The sequence below is a fragment of the Myodes glareolus genome, chromosome 13 (assembly GCF_982192425.1).
Source record: "Myodes glareolus chromosome 13, mMyoGla1.1, whole genome shotgun sequence".
Lineage (NCBI taxonomy): Eukaryota > Metazoa > Chordata > Mammalia > Rodentia > Cricetidae > Myodes > Myodes glareolus.
This window is the reverse complement of record NC_142038.1, coordinates 74,347,511-74,363,992: the sequence shown is the minus strand read 5'-3', so window position 1 is coordinate 74,363,992 and position 16,482 is coordinate 74,347,511. Positions and strand designations below refer to the sequence as shown.

Here is a 16,482-nt window from a genome sequence, read left to right as displayed (position 1 = left end):
CCACGGAGAAGCCTGAGCAAGCAGCCACCCCACGGAAAGTCTCAGAACTTCTCATTTGCCGAAATTCGGCTTGTAGAACAGAGCAGGAAGAGGCCGGATGTCCTTTAGTTGGTCCTTCTCCTGATGATGTCATTACTTCCTGGAAGAGAGGTCCCATTGTTTAGCCCTGCTCTCTTGACTAAACTGACCTTAATGACAACAATCTCTCATCTTAAAGAAGTGGCATCTGCAGATGCTGCCCTGACTATCCCAGTCTTCCTCAGCACCTCCTGTCCCCAGCTCCCCCCAACCCAGCTCCCCAACCCCTTCCCACCCCAGCTCCCTCACTGCAACTCCCCCCCACTGCAGCTCCCCCACTGCAGCTCCCCCACCCCAGCTCCCCCACTGCAGCTCCCCCACCTCCTCCCACCCCAGCTCCCGCACTGCAGCTCCTCATATGCCCAGCTCCTCTACTGCAGCTCCCAGCATTTTCTCCCTTCATCATTTAGCATGGTGATCTGCTCACAGTCAACCCTGATACCTTCTCATCCAGGTAACATTTTGAAAGGTGAAGTGGGATGGGGGTGAGGTAAGGGGTAGAAAGCTGGTCAGTACAGTATTAGCTATTTTTGTCATCTCTATGATAAAAACCAGAACGAAAAGTCATTTGACTCATGGTTTGAAGGCACAGTCCACTGTGGCAGAGAAAGCAGCAGGAACGTGAGGTCACATGACATCCACAATCGGGAAGCAGAGAGATGGGTGGCTGGTGCGCAGATCACCTGCTTCTCCTCATTTAGTCAGGGATCCCAGCCCATGGAGTGGTGCTGCCAGCATTCAGCCAGTTAAACCTCTCTGGAAGATGCCCTTGCTGACATGCCAAGGGTGTCTCTAAATCCTGTCAAGTTGACAGTCACACTGGCATATGCACTCATAAACTATCCCAGTCCCAAATGTTTTAACAATCATGCCTTCAGAAGTTGCCTGCTCTGGCGTCCTAGCTGTGTTTCCGCTGTCCCACAAAGCTGGTGCTGTCTGGACCCTGCAGTGAATATGTGAGCGAGGGCTCTTGCTCTCCCCTTTCCTCTGGCAGCAGGGACTCACAGCTACTCTGCCCTGCTCTGCCGGATTCTGGGAGGTGAATCTACTGCTGCCTTTTTGAAATGTTAATTAGCCTTTTCTGCAAGAAGACTGCCTTAGGAAATAGTTCTGGAAAGCAAATGTCAAGCCTGATCACTGAGCCCACGTATATGATGTGCTGTGTGTTCTGGAGTGCATCCCAATAGTCTTTTAAGTTGGCACAGTCGATCAGACACGTCAGGAGAAACATGGAGCTGTGGACCATCTGGGCAATTTCATTTAACAAATATGGATTCTTCCTCATCTTGAAGAACATTGCCCTCTAGGAAACCTGCTCAACCGATGAACAAATGTTAATCTTAGACCCCCAATGTTGAAAAGCAAAGAATTAACAGCATACTGTTGTCATCAGATTCTACTTCTGAATTATTCATTTCCTCCTTAACTCAATTTAGTCACTACTTGTTGAATGTGTACTATGCAATAGAACCTGCCCATCTAGCTACAGTAGCAAGATGAACTCGGTCCTCTACCGGGTGTCAGACATGAATACCAGCACAGACGTCTGTTGCTGCCTGCATCTCTACTACCTCTTCGTATTGTCCTAAATGAACCTGTTGGTGGTCCCATACACCATAGATAATTCTATAGCTGTATTCCCAGGCCTAGCACAGTGCCTTCTACATGCTGAACTCTCAGTAAATGTTGGTTGTATGGTTAGCTGGCTTGATGAACGGGTAAATAGGAAGTTTGCTTGGCTTGATCTGGAAATGATATGAAACCGTCAAGTAAATTAATACTATCTTTCAATTATTGGCTACATCGTATGTTGTAATTCCTCTTCCAGGACAGTTGAGGTTTTGGGGTGGGGGGAGGTAGAGAAATGGGGAGAGCACTCCTGTGCCTTTGAGTTAAATATGTCCCATAGAACATACTCATCTGATACCCAAATCACCTTCTCATTATTTGAGCTCCCCCGTTCCTGCTACCACCTCCCTCCCCATGAAGATACACAAATAGAAAGCACATTCATTGGGTATCAACAGTTTGTATTAGTGAGGGTGTGGCTCCGCTTGCATGAGGTACCAAGAGCAGTTAGGTCCGTTGAGACAGGGTGGTAGCCAGCCTCTAAGCAAATGAAGAATTGCTTACAGGGTAGAGTTTGTGTTTCACACCAAGAGGAGCTATATAAATGATTTGTGCATGATTATGAATTAGCTCAACCCTAATGAACTGGACACTCAGAAGTAATGAAGATGACAAATTTTAGGACATGTGAATTTTACCATAATTTTAATGTTGACTTTTAAAGTTCCAGCATGTTCCTTCTTGCCATATGTTAGGACTTATACCACTAGCTAAACTTGCCCTAGGAAATCTGTGCAATTCCTCCAGAGGTGATCTAACTGTACTAACTGTACTAACTGTATTAACAGCCAGTGTGCTCTGACTTCTGGAAGTCCCTGCATCTTTGGGAGTGGGCTCACCTCTACTCATCTTCTGAGGTGCAGGAAACTGAAGGCATCTATTTCCCTCCATTGTCCATTTCTTTCCTTTTTTGCTTTTTTTTTCTATTTATTTATTTATGAAAGAAAACATCTTACTGCTTTATACCTGAAAACATCTCAGCAGCCCAGGTTGGCCTCAAACTTGTAATCCTCCTGCTCCTGGCCCCTGGGAACTGGGGTCATAGGCCAGCATGCCCAGTTCTTGTCTCCTATCTTTCTTTATCCACAGGTCCCAATTTTCTATGGACATAAAGACAACGTCTTCCAAAGGGCTGGTGTTTTACACAGGCACCAAGAACTCCTTCATGGCCCTTTATCTCTCAGAAGGACATGTCGTCTTTGCTTTGGGGGCAGAAGGAAAGAAGCTGAGGCTCAGAAGCAAGGAGAAATACCATGACGGGAAGTGGCACATGGTGAGAGCTGGCACTGTGTGAAAATGGATTGAGCATCTTGAAATAATTCAAAATCCAAAATGGTCCAATGTTCCAAACATTCTGAGAAAAGACATAGTACCTTAAGCAGAAAATGTCATTCCTAGCCTCTCTGACAGATTATAGTTAAAATACTAAATATATTATATAGAATTTCTTCCCCGCCCCTCCCCTCTGTGTGTGTGTGTGCGCGCGCGTGTGTATACATATTGGACATGGGTGAATTTTGTGTTTAAACTTGAGTTCTATCCGAAGATATTTCATTATGTATATATGAACATTCCAAAAGCAGAAAACAGATTATAACACTTATGGTCCCAAACATTTCAGATAAGGGATTCCCAGTCTGTACTTCCAGCTGGTGCAGAATCTACTGTCTCGGTAGCCAAAGTGAAGAGTCTAGAATTATTCCCAGGAATCCTGGCATATGTAGAGGGAGAGTCTGTGTAGGTCGGGACACTGGATGCCCAGCATCTTGGGACAGACTGTCATACACACATGAACCATGTTGGATGGCAGCCTGAATGTCAAGACAGACTCAAACCATTACTTCTGTGATCCCTTCCCCGACTACCTGGACTTCACGGTACCCCAGCTTATTTCCCATCCCCCCACACTGGACCTCTCCTCTTCTCAGAGCCCATTCTTGGGCCTCTCTCTGGGTACCTGGTATAGACAAGGTAGACAAGCAGAAAGCCTTCTCTCACTGCATCCCTAGTCTTCCAGCTGTCGGCTGAGTTAAAAGCATACTCTAGAAAAGGAAGCCATGCTTTTCTGATGATGGAACTATTAATCAGAAAATCTAAGTGACCTGCTGAGTTCCACTCGTTAATATTTAACAAATATTGAGTGGGCTACTCTCTTGGATCACATAAACATCTTGACTATAATGTCAGATACTAGTCTTTTGGGGAATGTTAGTCTGGCTGGACCGCAGGAAGTCGGAGTGGGGTACTGTTCTAGTTAAAGAAATCGTCAGGAAAGGCTCAGCCACCATGTGGATTCATGGGCCTGGAGCTGGGGTTAACTCAGTGAGCAGACCACAGCATTATAAGGGACAGGATTGGGGGCCTGGGGTGGGCAGGGCTCTGATAACTTACGCTTCAAAGGCCAAACTAAGGATTTAGGATATTGCTGGCTACATGTATGTATGCATTTATACATGTATTATTTAGTGGTGCGAAAACTTGAATTTAGGGCCTCCTAGACCTAGGTAAGCACTCTACCATTAAGCTACAGAGTATCAGCTGCTTATGCTGACCTTGACTCTGTAACCCTCTGTAACCCTCCTACCAGCCTCCAGAGAGCTGTGCCTTCAGACATGGCTAATTCATTTATTTATGAGATGGGATGTCACTGTACAGCCCAGGCTGTCCTGGAACTCACTAGGTATTCCAGACTGACCTAGAACTTGAGATCCTCCTGCATCAGCTCAAGTGGCTAGGAATAACAGGCATATGTCACTATGCCCGGCTGGACCTTGGGATTCTATTACAAGTGTCTCTAAAGCTTTTGAAGCATCTTGAACTGGTAAAGCACAGACAGGAACATGTTGACTTTTACGAAGACCCTTTGACTAGACTGGGGCAAGAATAGAAGTAGGGAAAGCAGGTAAATGTTGTTGCCCTTATCTGGGGGCCACGGTGGGAGTGGGGAGCAGTGGGGTCCAGGACGTATGCAGAAAGAAGAGCAAGACGGACAGCTGAACGGCTGCATGTGAAGTGACCCCAAAGGAGGAAGTCAGTGCTGCTTTCTTTGCTTTGGACCGGCAGCTAGGCTAATGGCAAGGCAGGGAGGGGGCAAGAGAGACAGAGACAGAGACAGAGATCCAGAGAATTGGTTGGGGATAATGTAGACCTCTACTGGTGGCACTGGAACTGGGCGTCTTTAGTGAGAGTCCCCACCACTGAGAGAGCCAACAAGGATTCAAAATCATAGCCAAGAGAATGCTTACCCCTGGTGGCACAGGAGGAATGTCCGGTTCCTGCTTGCTCCGGAGCCTTGCCCTGGTTTGCCCTGCCCTCAGCTCCCTGCAGACTGCTCTGACCTCAGTCAGCTTGTGCCTTGGTTCTCCCGCCTTTGTTCACTCTCTAGACCCCCTGGATCTGTCTTTAACTCAGCATTCATCGCAGCTGGTGAATATCCGACGTGTTCTCACAAAACAACGGTCACAATGATAAACAAGAAAAAACTTTTCCCTCCTTGTAAAGCTACTGAAGGATAGAAAAATGGTTTTTTACATTTCTCATGACTACTATTAAAATATGGTACTAAGTCGGGCAATGCTGGCACATGTCTTTAATCCCAGCACTCGGAAGACAGAGGCAGGCAGATCTCTGTGAGTTTAAGGCCAGCCTGGTCTATAGAGCGAGGCCAGGCCAGGCTCCAAAGCTATAGAGAAACCCTGTCTTGAAAAAATAAAAACAATCTGGTACTAGTTAACAGAGGTAAACCTTTGACTCTTTTCCTCATTCTAAAGGTGGCGTTTGGACAAAGTGGAGGAAGGGTGCGCCTGGTTGTGGACGGGCTAAGAGCCCAGGAAGGCAGCTGGCCTGGAAATTCTACCATCATCCCCAGAGCACAGGTTTACCTGGGGTTGTCACCATCAAGAAAGTTGAAGGTAAAGCTAGGGGGACAAAAGTAATTCTCTTTGTAGTTGTTATCATGTGAAACAGTTAAGACTTCAAAATTCTTTGAATAATTGTTTGACATAGCCAGTGTTCTCAAGGCCGCAACGTGCCCGCTCTACATTCCCAGGCTTATGTATAAGGTCCAGGCTGAGATACGGGCATTTAAGAAGTGACCATGGGGTTCTCTATGGCATTAGAAACATGACTCTCAGTTTCTCTTCCGGGGAAAGGAGATGGGGTGTGTGCTTGTTGATTTATTATTTTATGTGTGGATGCTGTATTTGTATGTATGTCTTTGTACCACACGTGCACCTGGCACCTGTAGAGGCCTGAAGAGTGTATCTGGTTCTCTAGCAACTGGAGCTATAGAAGATTATGAGCTACCCAGCATGGGTGCTGGGAATTATACCTGGTCCTCTGGAAGATCAGATAGTGCTCTTAACCACTGAGCCATGTCTCCAGCCTGAGGCAGAGGTTTTGGGGAAGATGATGTGTCCCAAGCTCTGGCGGTCTCTGCTGCCTTTGCAAAACTGTAGCAAAAGCAAACACTTCCTCCTTCACTGCCTACCAACTTGTTGTTGAATCGAAATGTACTTTAAAGGGCCTTTTATTTTCTCTCATAAATGGAAACCCAATGTCCGTGATCATAAATAGTAAATAGCCACAGACATGAGTTCATGGAGGTGAAGCAGCATCACTGAAGACAGCTAGACAGCTCGGCCCATCCTCACTCCTGTGGGGAGAGGAGCTTGCAGGGAAGTCAAGATGGATTTAAGAAAACATACTAGCATTGGCGTGAAGACATATTGACATTGGTGTAGAGCCAAGCGTGTTCCCTTTCTAACCAGAGAGCCCCAAAGAGACTTGAAGAAGTGGAAGGCATGCTTGCAGTAAACACTGTGCCTGGTGGGGCGGGGGTCTGTGCTCGATCTCTAGTCCCAGACAGAAAGGACAAAGCAGGTCTGCAGACCACGTGCATCGATCTGTTCTTCCCTGAAATGACAGTGTTAGCCCAAGACTTGAACTAAGCTGTGGGACAGTTGAGAATGCCCTGACACCAAAGAGGAGTTACAGTTCGCTGTCCTTGTCAAGTTCAAAAGGGCCACAGCCCTCTTGCTTGCTCTCTCCCTGTCTCTCTCTCCCTCCCATAGTGCTGACTGCCTCTGGGGTGTCCTTTGTACCTGACCTTGTCCATGCCACTTAAGGTCACTGGTCCTGTGAGCAGCTCAGGTCTAGGGGTTATCCTTTACCCAAATGCAGTTTGGGCCCTTCCTCAAGAGTTGGGGACATAACTGGTGTGATGTTTGCTTACAATGAGCCAGGGAAGGCCCAGGCTTGAATATGGCCTGGAAAGATGTAAGTAAAGCAGGCATCGTCCACCAGCTTAGACCCAGCCAGAGCTGGGCTAGTTCCGTGGAGTACAACCTGGCCCATTCTTTGCACCAAAGTCACAACAAAGAATAAAACAGCACTCTATACTGTATTACTATGTAGTCACTTTTGTATGTTTATCTAAATACTGCATGGCATATTTATATAATATGTAATATGGTACCTATGGCATATGATAAGGGGTCCTTACTGTTAACACTGTCTTTTCTCCAACCTCTAAACCCGCTTTCATCTCAGGAAAATCACAAGTTTTCAGGGGTGATTAGAGTATTCCTTTGACCTTGATAGGCCTTTTAAACCTCATTAATGACATGTAGCTTCCTAAGTGGGGCAGACAGGCAGCACCTATTGACAATATTCTATTTAAAGAACGTTGGGTTGACATACAAAGTGGTTAATTTTACTATAACATGATTGCTCGGCCCTGTTGCTTCGGGCCTGTGGCAAGGCAGGACATCACAGCAGGGAGTATCTAACCCAGCAAAGCTACTTGCCTTCTGGTGGCCAGGAGGCAAAAAAGTGAGGTGAGGACCAAGATGGCTTGGATGAGCATGCCTGCAGTGACCCCATTGCCTCCTAAAGCGTGAACAACCTTCCAGTAATGCCATCGGCAGGCTTTTAGCATGGCCTTTGGGACCTTTAAGATTCTCTGTAAGAATATAAAATCCAGTAGAGGTGCTGACCAGCAGAACCACAGCCAGCCTTGCGTTTCACGGTTGGGTCACCTGACCTGCAGTGGCTGCACTTGGTGGTCAGGTAAGGATTCGGCTGTCTAGCGTGATAAAGCGAAGAAAGGTGCTAGGCACTGCCCGTTGCTGTGGAAGTACCTGACAATGTGGCAAGAGCCGCTTAGGGAAGCAAGGGTTTGTTTGGGTTCACAGTTCTGAGGTGCAGTCACTGTGCTAAAGAGAGTGTGAGCTAACAGCCAGAGAAACGGTGAATCGGCTGCGTTTCTATGGGTGAAAACTTCAGCCCATAGGTCTTGTCACAGTGACATATTAGCTGTCAAAAAAAAAAATTGATGAAGAGGGCTTTCCAGCCACTTGCCACCAGCACCATGTGCATCTCTAAGGGCACCATGCTCCTTAAAGTTACCTGTGAAAAACTGGGGATTTTGGAAGTCTTTTGTGTATTTGGCGAATATACTACAGTTCTTTCCCAGGCCAGTGGGTGTGCATGCAGTGAGCATCTGCTATATATGACAAGATATTGCGAACCTCAGAAACCTGGATCCAGATTGGGAGCTCTTACTCCAGGCCCTCTTCAGACAGTCAGGGGTGCTCCACAAAGGCATTGATAAGGTGCACAATATCTCCTTTGCACTCCACAGAATCCGTGGTTTATTAGTAGTGCACATTATCTCCTTTGGACTCCACGGCATCCGTGGTTTATTGGTAGTGCACCAAGCCTAAAGACATGGAGAGCCTTCTTGCACTTGATTATTTTGGGAACACTTTGGCTCTATTTTTCAGTCAGCTGCCTGGCATTAAGCTATCCTGCTGGCTCACAAAGCCCTAAGAAATGGTTCATGCCTACAAAGAGTAGTGAGATATTCAAACTGTGAGGTGGAATCTCCCTGCGTTGCAGCTCTGTCTGTGTGAACCAGTCATGTTGACTCTCCTTGTTCTCATGTGAGCACAGACTAGCAACTTCCACCCCCACCCACCCCTAGCATTTGGTTGCGTGACACTTCAAACTTCAGCACCCACAAGTCTCTGGTCTACCCCTTCCCCTCGACTTTTCTGGAAGGCACATGCCATGAACTTTTTATCCTCTGCTTCGTTACAGAGCCTCCCCCAGCACAGCTTTGTGGGGTGCCTGAAGAACTTCCAGTTGAACTCAAAACCCCTGGAGTCCCCCTCTGCGAGGTTTGGAGTATCTCCCTGCTCAGGTGGCTCTTTGGAGAAAGGCATTTATTTCTCCCAAGGAGGAGGTCATGTGGTCCTGGGTAAGGAACAGTTGGCAGAGTTCACGTCTGTAAGTCTGAAGAACTCTGTTTTCTTTCTTTAATTATGGGGTGTTAACTGTTTCTTGTTCTTTCTTTTGGAAGACAATTCTGTATCCTTGGGCCCAGAGTTTCAGCTCATCATCAGCATTCGCCCGAGGAGTCTCACTGGGACCTTAATACACATCGAAAGTCAGTCTGGACAGCGCTTAAGTGTTTACATGGACGCAGGAAAGGTATGCTTACCTGGGAGGGGAGAGGGAGCCAGATCTCACTAACAGACTCAGCAAGTCTGAAGTTAGGGTACAGGTGGAATCCAATATTACACCTAAGAAACCTGGAATTTTATTATACCAATACCTGGAATCCAATAGTATACCTGCTTTGGAGACTAACTTTTTTTTTTTATTAGCAAGTCATGTCATCATAATTCCTCTGCTTCATCTTTAAAATTGAGAAACATCAAACAAATTGAGATGAATTCTAGAGACAACACTTAGTTATAGGTTACTGGGGAAGCTGCTCAAATTCCTTCAAACCCAGTTCCAGGGTCTATAAAACATAGATACAACTCTGCCATCTGGGTACTAATCAAGTCAGACATTGCTTCGCTTCTGAGGTCAGACAAGAGTGGATACATTGGTGTGGCTGCAGAAAAATGTGGCGAACTCTCAATCCTAGGGCTTTTGTCAAGGACAGAGGAAATGCCATATACCCACCCATATTTGTATCCCTCCTTTTCTTCACCCTCCAAGTCTACATCAGGTCACATCCATTGCTAGTGCGCTGAGCCCATGGAATCTGCTCTGGACCCTTTGTTCTCTCTGTCTCTGTCTCTGTCTCTGTCTCTGTCTCTCTCTCTCTCTCTCTCTCTCTCTCTCTCTCTCTCTCTCTCTGCATTCTTGTGCTCTGGTCTCTAGCTAAGCTGCTCACTGGCTACCACACCATCTCTCCCGTGGCTTTTCATGGATTTTTTCCTCCAGCAATTCTTTTGCTGCCTTACGTTCCTATCCCTCACAGGCCCGAGTCAATATCCTATTTTCAACAACCACATTTTATATCTTTAAAATGAAATTCTTTCAGAAATCTTCTCTGTAGCTAAGGCCTTGAGTTAAAGATGAATGTTGTACCATTTTCTTTCATTAGCTTTCTACAGTTATTAAAAATGGGGAGAATGTCCCAGAAGGCAATAAAATGGCTCAAACTCCTAGAATACTTTTTTTCTATTTCTAGGGATCAAATGCAGAGTCTCTGACACGCTATGCAAGGAGTCTATTTTAGCACCATACCCTGGCCCCAGCCACTATGTCCTGTTTTTGAAGTTTTTAATCAGCTTATGATAATTATACTGGATTTCCTAATGACATTACTATGAGTGAACAGAATGAATTCAGATCATATTTACCCATGATTCTCTCTGGGCCCCTCCTACTTCCCTCTTCTACTTTCTTATCTTTTTGGTTTGTGGGACCCAGGGAGTTGAACTGGTTTTGTTCACAGGCACATGGGTGAGGGACATTTGCCGGGGCATAGGAAATCTGCCAGTGTATAGCCCTCTGAAGAAAGTGACACTCCTTCCCCGGCAACCAACAACTGCCCATAGATCTTACTCACGCTGAAGCTGTAGACATTAAGTCAGTGTGAGTTTCCAGCCGTGCAGAGGAAGAAGCAATGCCTGCATGGGTGGTGGGCATGTGGTGGCTGGAGGAGGGCTTTAGGGAGGGTCTTCAGTGACCGCCTCCAGGAAGGAAGTGACACCAAGAAGACAAAACAAGACTTGGTGACCTTCATAACTGCAGGGACATTGGTTAACTCAAAAACTGCTTGTGAGTGGCCTGCCCCATGCGGCTACAGGCAAATCGAGGTAAATTATTTATAAATACGCTTATTTTAGCCTTCTCATTTTATTTACCTTGACTCAATCCTTGGAATTCCTGGAGGAGTCTCCAGCCTTCAGAGTGGGAAGGTGGGATTCTGCCTGCAATGTGCCAAGCGCCTGGCACCTGACACATGTCCTGTCCAGTACAATCTGTAGCTTAATGTCCCGGATGAGAGCCCTGTGATGCGTCATGCACTTGGGGGATCACTGTGGTTGGCTGGTCCTTGCAGCAAGGTGTGGACCTCTGCCCCATTTTTGCCTCCCAAAGTTCAGGTGTTTTCGTCAGCAGAGTCACTGCTGCCCACGGGCTGCTGAGGAGAGACGGCTGTCCTCAGGAACCTCTGAGGACTTGGGGAGGGGCCAGGCAAGCATGGCAATTGCCAGCTGTCTAGGCAGGACATGGGTTTGTAGTTCAGTTTGTTTGCCTGGAACGAGTGTGAGTAAGGAATTTTTGGAAGCTCTGGGCATTGTGGGGTCACCTAGTGCAGGAATTGGGCGCCAACATCCAGCATGCTCCCGGGGAAGAGCACAGCGAAGGCTGGCCCCACAAGCCCTTCTGAAGGAAATAGCCAAATGTATCTGTGTTCCAGGTCACAGCCTCTATGAACAGTGAGGCCGGCGGGACCTCGACATCAGTCACACCGAGGCAGTCTCTGTGTGATGGACAATGGCACTCGGTGACAGGTATGGCATTGGTGGCCTTGGTGCCCACAGTCCGTCCGCTGGCAGGGTGGTGCTGGACCAGGGACGACAGCTAGTCCTCACCCCCAGTTTCCTTACTGTTTCCAACCCAGCTGTGCTTACATTATTTTTAGGGCTATTTCCTCTAGTTCCCCATGTGCTGGGTTTGGGGTGTGGAAGCTTGTGAAGGATTCAGGTCAGCCCAGCCCTACCCAGAAAACTGATAAGCTGCTTTAGTGTTTGGGGTGGTAACAGCATTGTGGTTTAGGTTTGGGCTCTGGATTCCTTGGGAACAACAACAACAACAAAAAGTCAAGTTTCTGGGGATGGCGATATGACTTAGTGGTGAGAGCACTGAGTGTGATTCCCAGAACACAAGTGAGTGGGTTACAACAACCTGCATTTCTAGATCCTAGTGATTTACTCCCTCTTCTGGCTTCTCTGGCACTATACTTACCAACACATATTCACACACACACACACACACACACACACACACACACACACCACCTCCCCCCCACCACGCACACAAATTTAAAAAAGGGAAACTAGCTTTAAATTCCATCCCTTACTATGGACAAGTTAGTTATACACTCCTTAATACTGTTTTCTCATTTGTAAGATGAAGATAAAATGGTGTAGGCTTGTGAAGGTAATGAAGGAGTGTGTATAAAGTGCACGGTTTACAACGACCTATAGGGAGCAGTCAGTGAGCATCAGGCTTGTGAGGGTAAATGAAGAAGTGTGTATAAAGTCATGGCCTGCACCTGATCTGTAGTGAGCGTGCAGGGAGCATCTTTGCACCTGATCTGTAGTGAGCATGCCGTGAGCATCTTTGCCCCTGATCTGTAGTGAACATGCAGTGAGCATCTTTACATCTGATCTGTAGTGAGCATGCAGTGAGCATCTTTGCCCCTGATCTGTAGTGAGCATGCAGGGAGCATCTTTGCCCCTGATCTGTAGTGAGCATGCAGGGAGCATCTTCACATCTGATCTGTACTGAGCATGCAGTGAGCATCTTTGCCCGTGATCTGTACTGAGCATGCAGTGAGCATCTTTGCCCCTGATCTGTAGTGAACATGCAGGGAGCATCTAGTTTTGCTGTTGGATTTTTAAGGGTCATTGTTATCTTTCAATATTAATTATTCAATATTAATCCAAAGTATTTGAACTAAACAATGGTGGAAAGTGAACACATCCTCTCAGAACCTGTTATTTTAGTAATAACTTGTGGGTATTATCGTAGTGGTGTATGTGCCTGGCACTGGTAGAATGCTTGCATCGCATGCATAAAGCCCTGGGTTCATCCCCATAAGCCATGGCAGTGAACACCTGTGACACAGCATTGGAAAGGAGGAGGGTTAGAGGTCAGAGTTCAAGGTCATCCTGAGATGTGTAGTAAGTTTGAGGCCAGTATGAGACTCCATAAATATGTAAGTAAATAATAAACAAATTTTTATCTCTTCTTGCCCTTTGGGCTGAGATCAAGAATAGAAATATCTGCGCCTGGACTGACTAAAACACCTTTTTGTAAAAAGTAGTCCTTTCTTGGCTAAATTGAAAGCTGTCTTTCAGTTAGATACAATTATCAAGATAGGAGAACTTATGTGTTGAGGGTCAACATTTGTATAGAATAACCCTGGCTTCTGAGACAGTACCTGAGGCCGTATCACGTATGGTTTCTGGAGACAAGAGATGACCAGAGCTTGGGTTTCATCCCTGCTCAGCCCTCAGTGAGCGTCTTGGTGAGTAGCGTAATGATGTGTGTGCGTACATTTGTGTTCTTGTGTGTGCAGGTTACATGCATGCACACGCCTGTGGAGGCCAGATGCCAAAAGTGGCTTTCATTCCTCAGGCTCTAACCACTTTGGTCTTTGAGACTAGGCCTTATTGGCCTGGAGTTTGCTAGGTAGTCTCAGCTGGCTGGTGAGCGAGCCCCAGGATCTGCCTGGCTCTGCCTCTCTGACACTGGGATTGCAAAAGCAGAACTACACTCAGCCCATTTTGTTTCTAGGTGGAGGCTGAGCAGGGCCCTTGTGCTTGCAAGCCGGGCACTTTACCAACTTCGCTAGCTCTTCAACCCCACAGATTCAGTTTAGGGCTTCAATTTAGCAATGTCTATAGAACACCAAACCCTGGCTGCTATTGAATGATGTGTTGAATTTCTACCCAAGTGTAGTATAAATAATAAAAGCCCAGAGATAGATATTGGGGTTCAAGCTGAAGATCAGAAAAGCAAAGCAGCCAGCCACTGGCTTTTACCTCTACCTCAGACCAAAATGGGTGACCCTGCCTCCAGGAATCCTCAGATTACGACTGTCTTCTCCCATTTTATATTCCTCTTTAGTGCTGGGATTAAAAGTGTGGCCTGTATGGCTGACTAGTGTGGCTGCTTTGCACTCTGATCTTCAGGCAAGCTTTATTTATTAAAACATAAATAATATACCACTCTACCCAAGGCTGGCCAAGTGCCCTCAAACAGGTCCAGGATCCAGTAGGAGCGAGTTCAAAGACAATGGTGACACCAGGGTGGGGACGTTAGACAGTGGGAGGCCCCTCCTCAGGTGACAGACCTAACCAGCTTCTTCTCTTCCAGTGTCCATTAAACAGCACGTCCTGCACCTGAAACTGGACACAGATAGCAGCTACACAGCTGGACAGCTTTCCTTCACACCTAACAGCACCCAAGGGGCACTGCACATCGGAGGTGTCCCAGGTCAGTAACTCGACACCTGTTACACCCCAGCAACTTTTGACATTTTCTTCTTAACCCAACAACTAAGGCGCCCCAATACATGCATTAAAGGGAAGAGCAGGGTCTGGGCACATCTCAGGGTAGTGCAGGTCACATGACTACTGCTTCCCCTGGTCCCAAGACTCCATTTACAGTCCTCCATTAAGAGGCTCCATTAGCTCAGAAGCCTATGTCAACAAATAATCAAGAAAGTTGACAAAAAATAATAATAATAATGGTCTTTCTTCCCCAGGCAATGAGCTGACTGTGGAGGCCAAAGGGAGAATGGGGCAGGTTGAGATGGGATCATTTCAAAGACCAAAACATTGCCAGAAGGGGCCTTTGCATTCTTTCTTGTTTTATGACCCTTCAGGTAGTCTGCTTGTTAATTTTATAGTCCTTTTATAACCCATGAAAGGGAGCGGTTAAGAGTTATTATCTATTGATTCAGGCTGTGAAGTTCCTTCCCTAAAGGCAAAAGACAGCTTTGTGGTGTGTACCACAGGAAGGGAGTCAGGGAGTGCCAGGAGGGTGGAGTCAGTCAGGGAGCAGCCAGGTGGGCGGAGCCTTGGCATCTCTTTGACTCTTTCTAATAATATTCTTAACACCCAGGCGTGTTCATGTCACGGTAGGAGGTCTCCATTGAGTGTCTCTCCCTTTGCTCTTTCAGACAAATTGAAAATGCTTATGCTACCTGTGTGGAACTCATTTTTTGGCTGTCTGAAGAATATTCAAGTCAACCACATCCCTGTCCCCATCACTGAAGCCACAAAAGTTCAGGGATCCGTCAGCCTGAATGGTTGCCCTGACTACTAACCCTGCACAGCAAGAGAATGCACCTTTGAAAGCACGGAGAACCCAACGTATCTCCCTTCCCCATTCAAAATCAGGACACCATCAGCACACATTCAAAAACCAATCTCATTTTTAATTCCAAGCATACAGATGCAGCATTTTGCTATTCATTGCTACACATGTATTTTATATAAAAATCCCATTTCTTGAAGAAAATGAACAAATTGTTAAAATGCACACGATGCTTTTGTTAATATTTTTTCCACTAAGAATTAAATGCATTTTAGAGAACACTTTTTCCCAATTGGTGAGAAGAAAATCTTGTTTAGAGCACTTTATGAATACAAAACTTTAAAATATGTTAAATCGATACAGTTCATGGGATTAAATAAATGCAATGCAATCTTCAAATTATGTTTTACAAGCAAGGAAAACCAAGGGCTGATGATCACTGCTAATAATATTAACTCCGGCACCTGCTCACAGTGTAGTCTGCAACACGATTTTGTACAGAAAATTATTGAGCACATGTTATGAGGTTATCTGTGTGCTCAGCATGTGAACTAGAGTGAAGTTTAGTAAATCAGTCCAACCCTTCAGAGGCACGTACTTCAATGAAGAGACAGAACATTCATAACACAGGAGCTAACACACTGAACTACTGAAACCACTGATCAATGAAACTCACTGACTTCCCAATCCTTATCTTCCCCAATCTTCCACTGACCAAGTCTAAATTACGTTTATTAATTATTGAGAACACAAACCATCTAGTAGAGGTGCTAAGATGAATGTGCTACAGTTGAAGCATTGTGTATCTTTGTGCGTGGATGTGGAGGTTCTTCACTGAACCCAGAGCTCAACATTTTGACAGGGCTTGAATGCTCAGCAAACCTCCCCGTGATGCTCCCATCTCCCCCACAGTGCTAGGGTTACAGACACGCACCTAGCTGTAGACAGGTGCTGGGGATCTGAACTCAGATCTTCATGTCTATCCACCAAGCCATCTAACCCACTTGATGACAACAGGGCCAACAAGAAGGAGAAATAATGCATGATACAACAGACCAGCATTATTACCCTCTTGTACTAAGAAAGACTATGAAATATTTATGAATCTTCTATTCATTGTTAGGAAAAAAAAGAAACATCGACTGTCTTAATTAGGGTTTCTATTGCTGTGAAGAGACACCATGACCACAGCAACTCGTATAAGGAAAACATTTTATTGAGGGGCTCACTTACAGTTTCAGAGGTTCAATCAATTATCATCATGACAGGGAGCATGGCGTCATGCAGGAAGATGTGGTGCTGGGGTATCTGAGAGTCCTACAGCTTGCAGGCAACAAGAAGTCAACTGAATTGTCACACTGAGTGAAGCTTGAGAAAAACATCTCAAAGCCTGCCCCCACAGTGACACACTTCCTC

General features: G+C 46.1%; 1 protein-coding gene across 2 annotated transcripts in view; it reads left to right on the top strand.

The window, feature by feature from the left end:
* The window catches only part of Lama3 (laminin subunit alpha 3), a 235,761-nt gene extending 220,296 nt beyond the window's left edge, over positions 1–15,465 (top strand). For both annotated transcript variants that reach the window (XM_087896244.1, XM_087896245.1), the window contains 7 exons: positions 2,797–2,980; positions 5,478–5,618; positions 8,809–8,968; positions 9,071–9,201; positions 11,435–11,528; positions 14,122–14,241; positions 14,930–15,465. In XM_087896244.1, coding sequence (XP_087752370.1) covers positions 2,797–2,980; positions 5,478–5,618; positions 8,809–8,968; positions 9,071–9,201; positions 11,435–11,528; positions 14,122–14,241; positions 14,930–15,075 — 976 coding nt within the window. In that variant the 3' untranslated portion in view covers positions 15,076–15,465. The remainder of the gene's footprint in view (positions 1–2,796; positions 2,981–5,477; positions 5,619–8,808; positions 8,969–9,070; positions 9,202–11,434; positions 11,529–14,121; positions 14,242–14,929) is intronic.
* Positions 15,466–16,482: the final 1,017 nt, after the last annotated feature.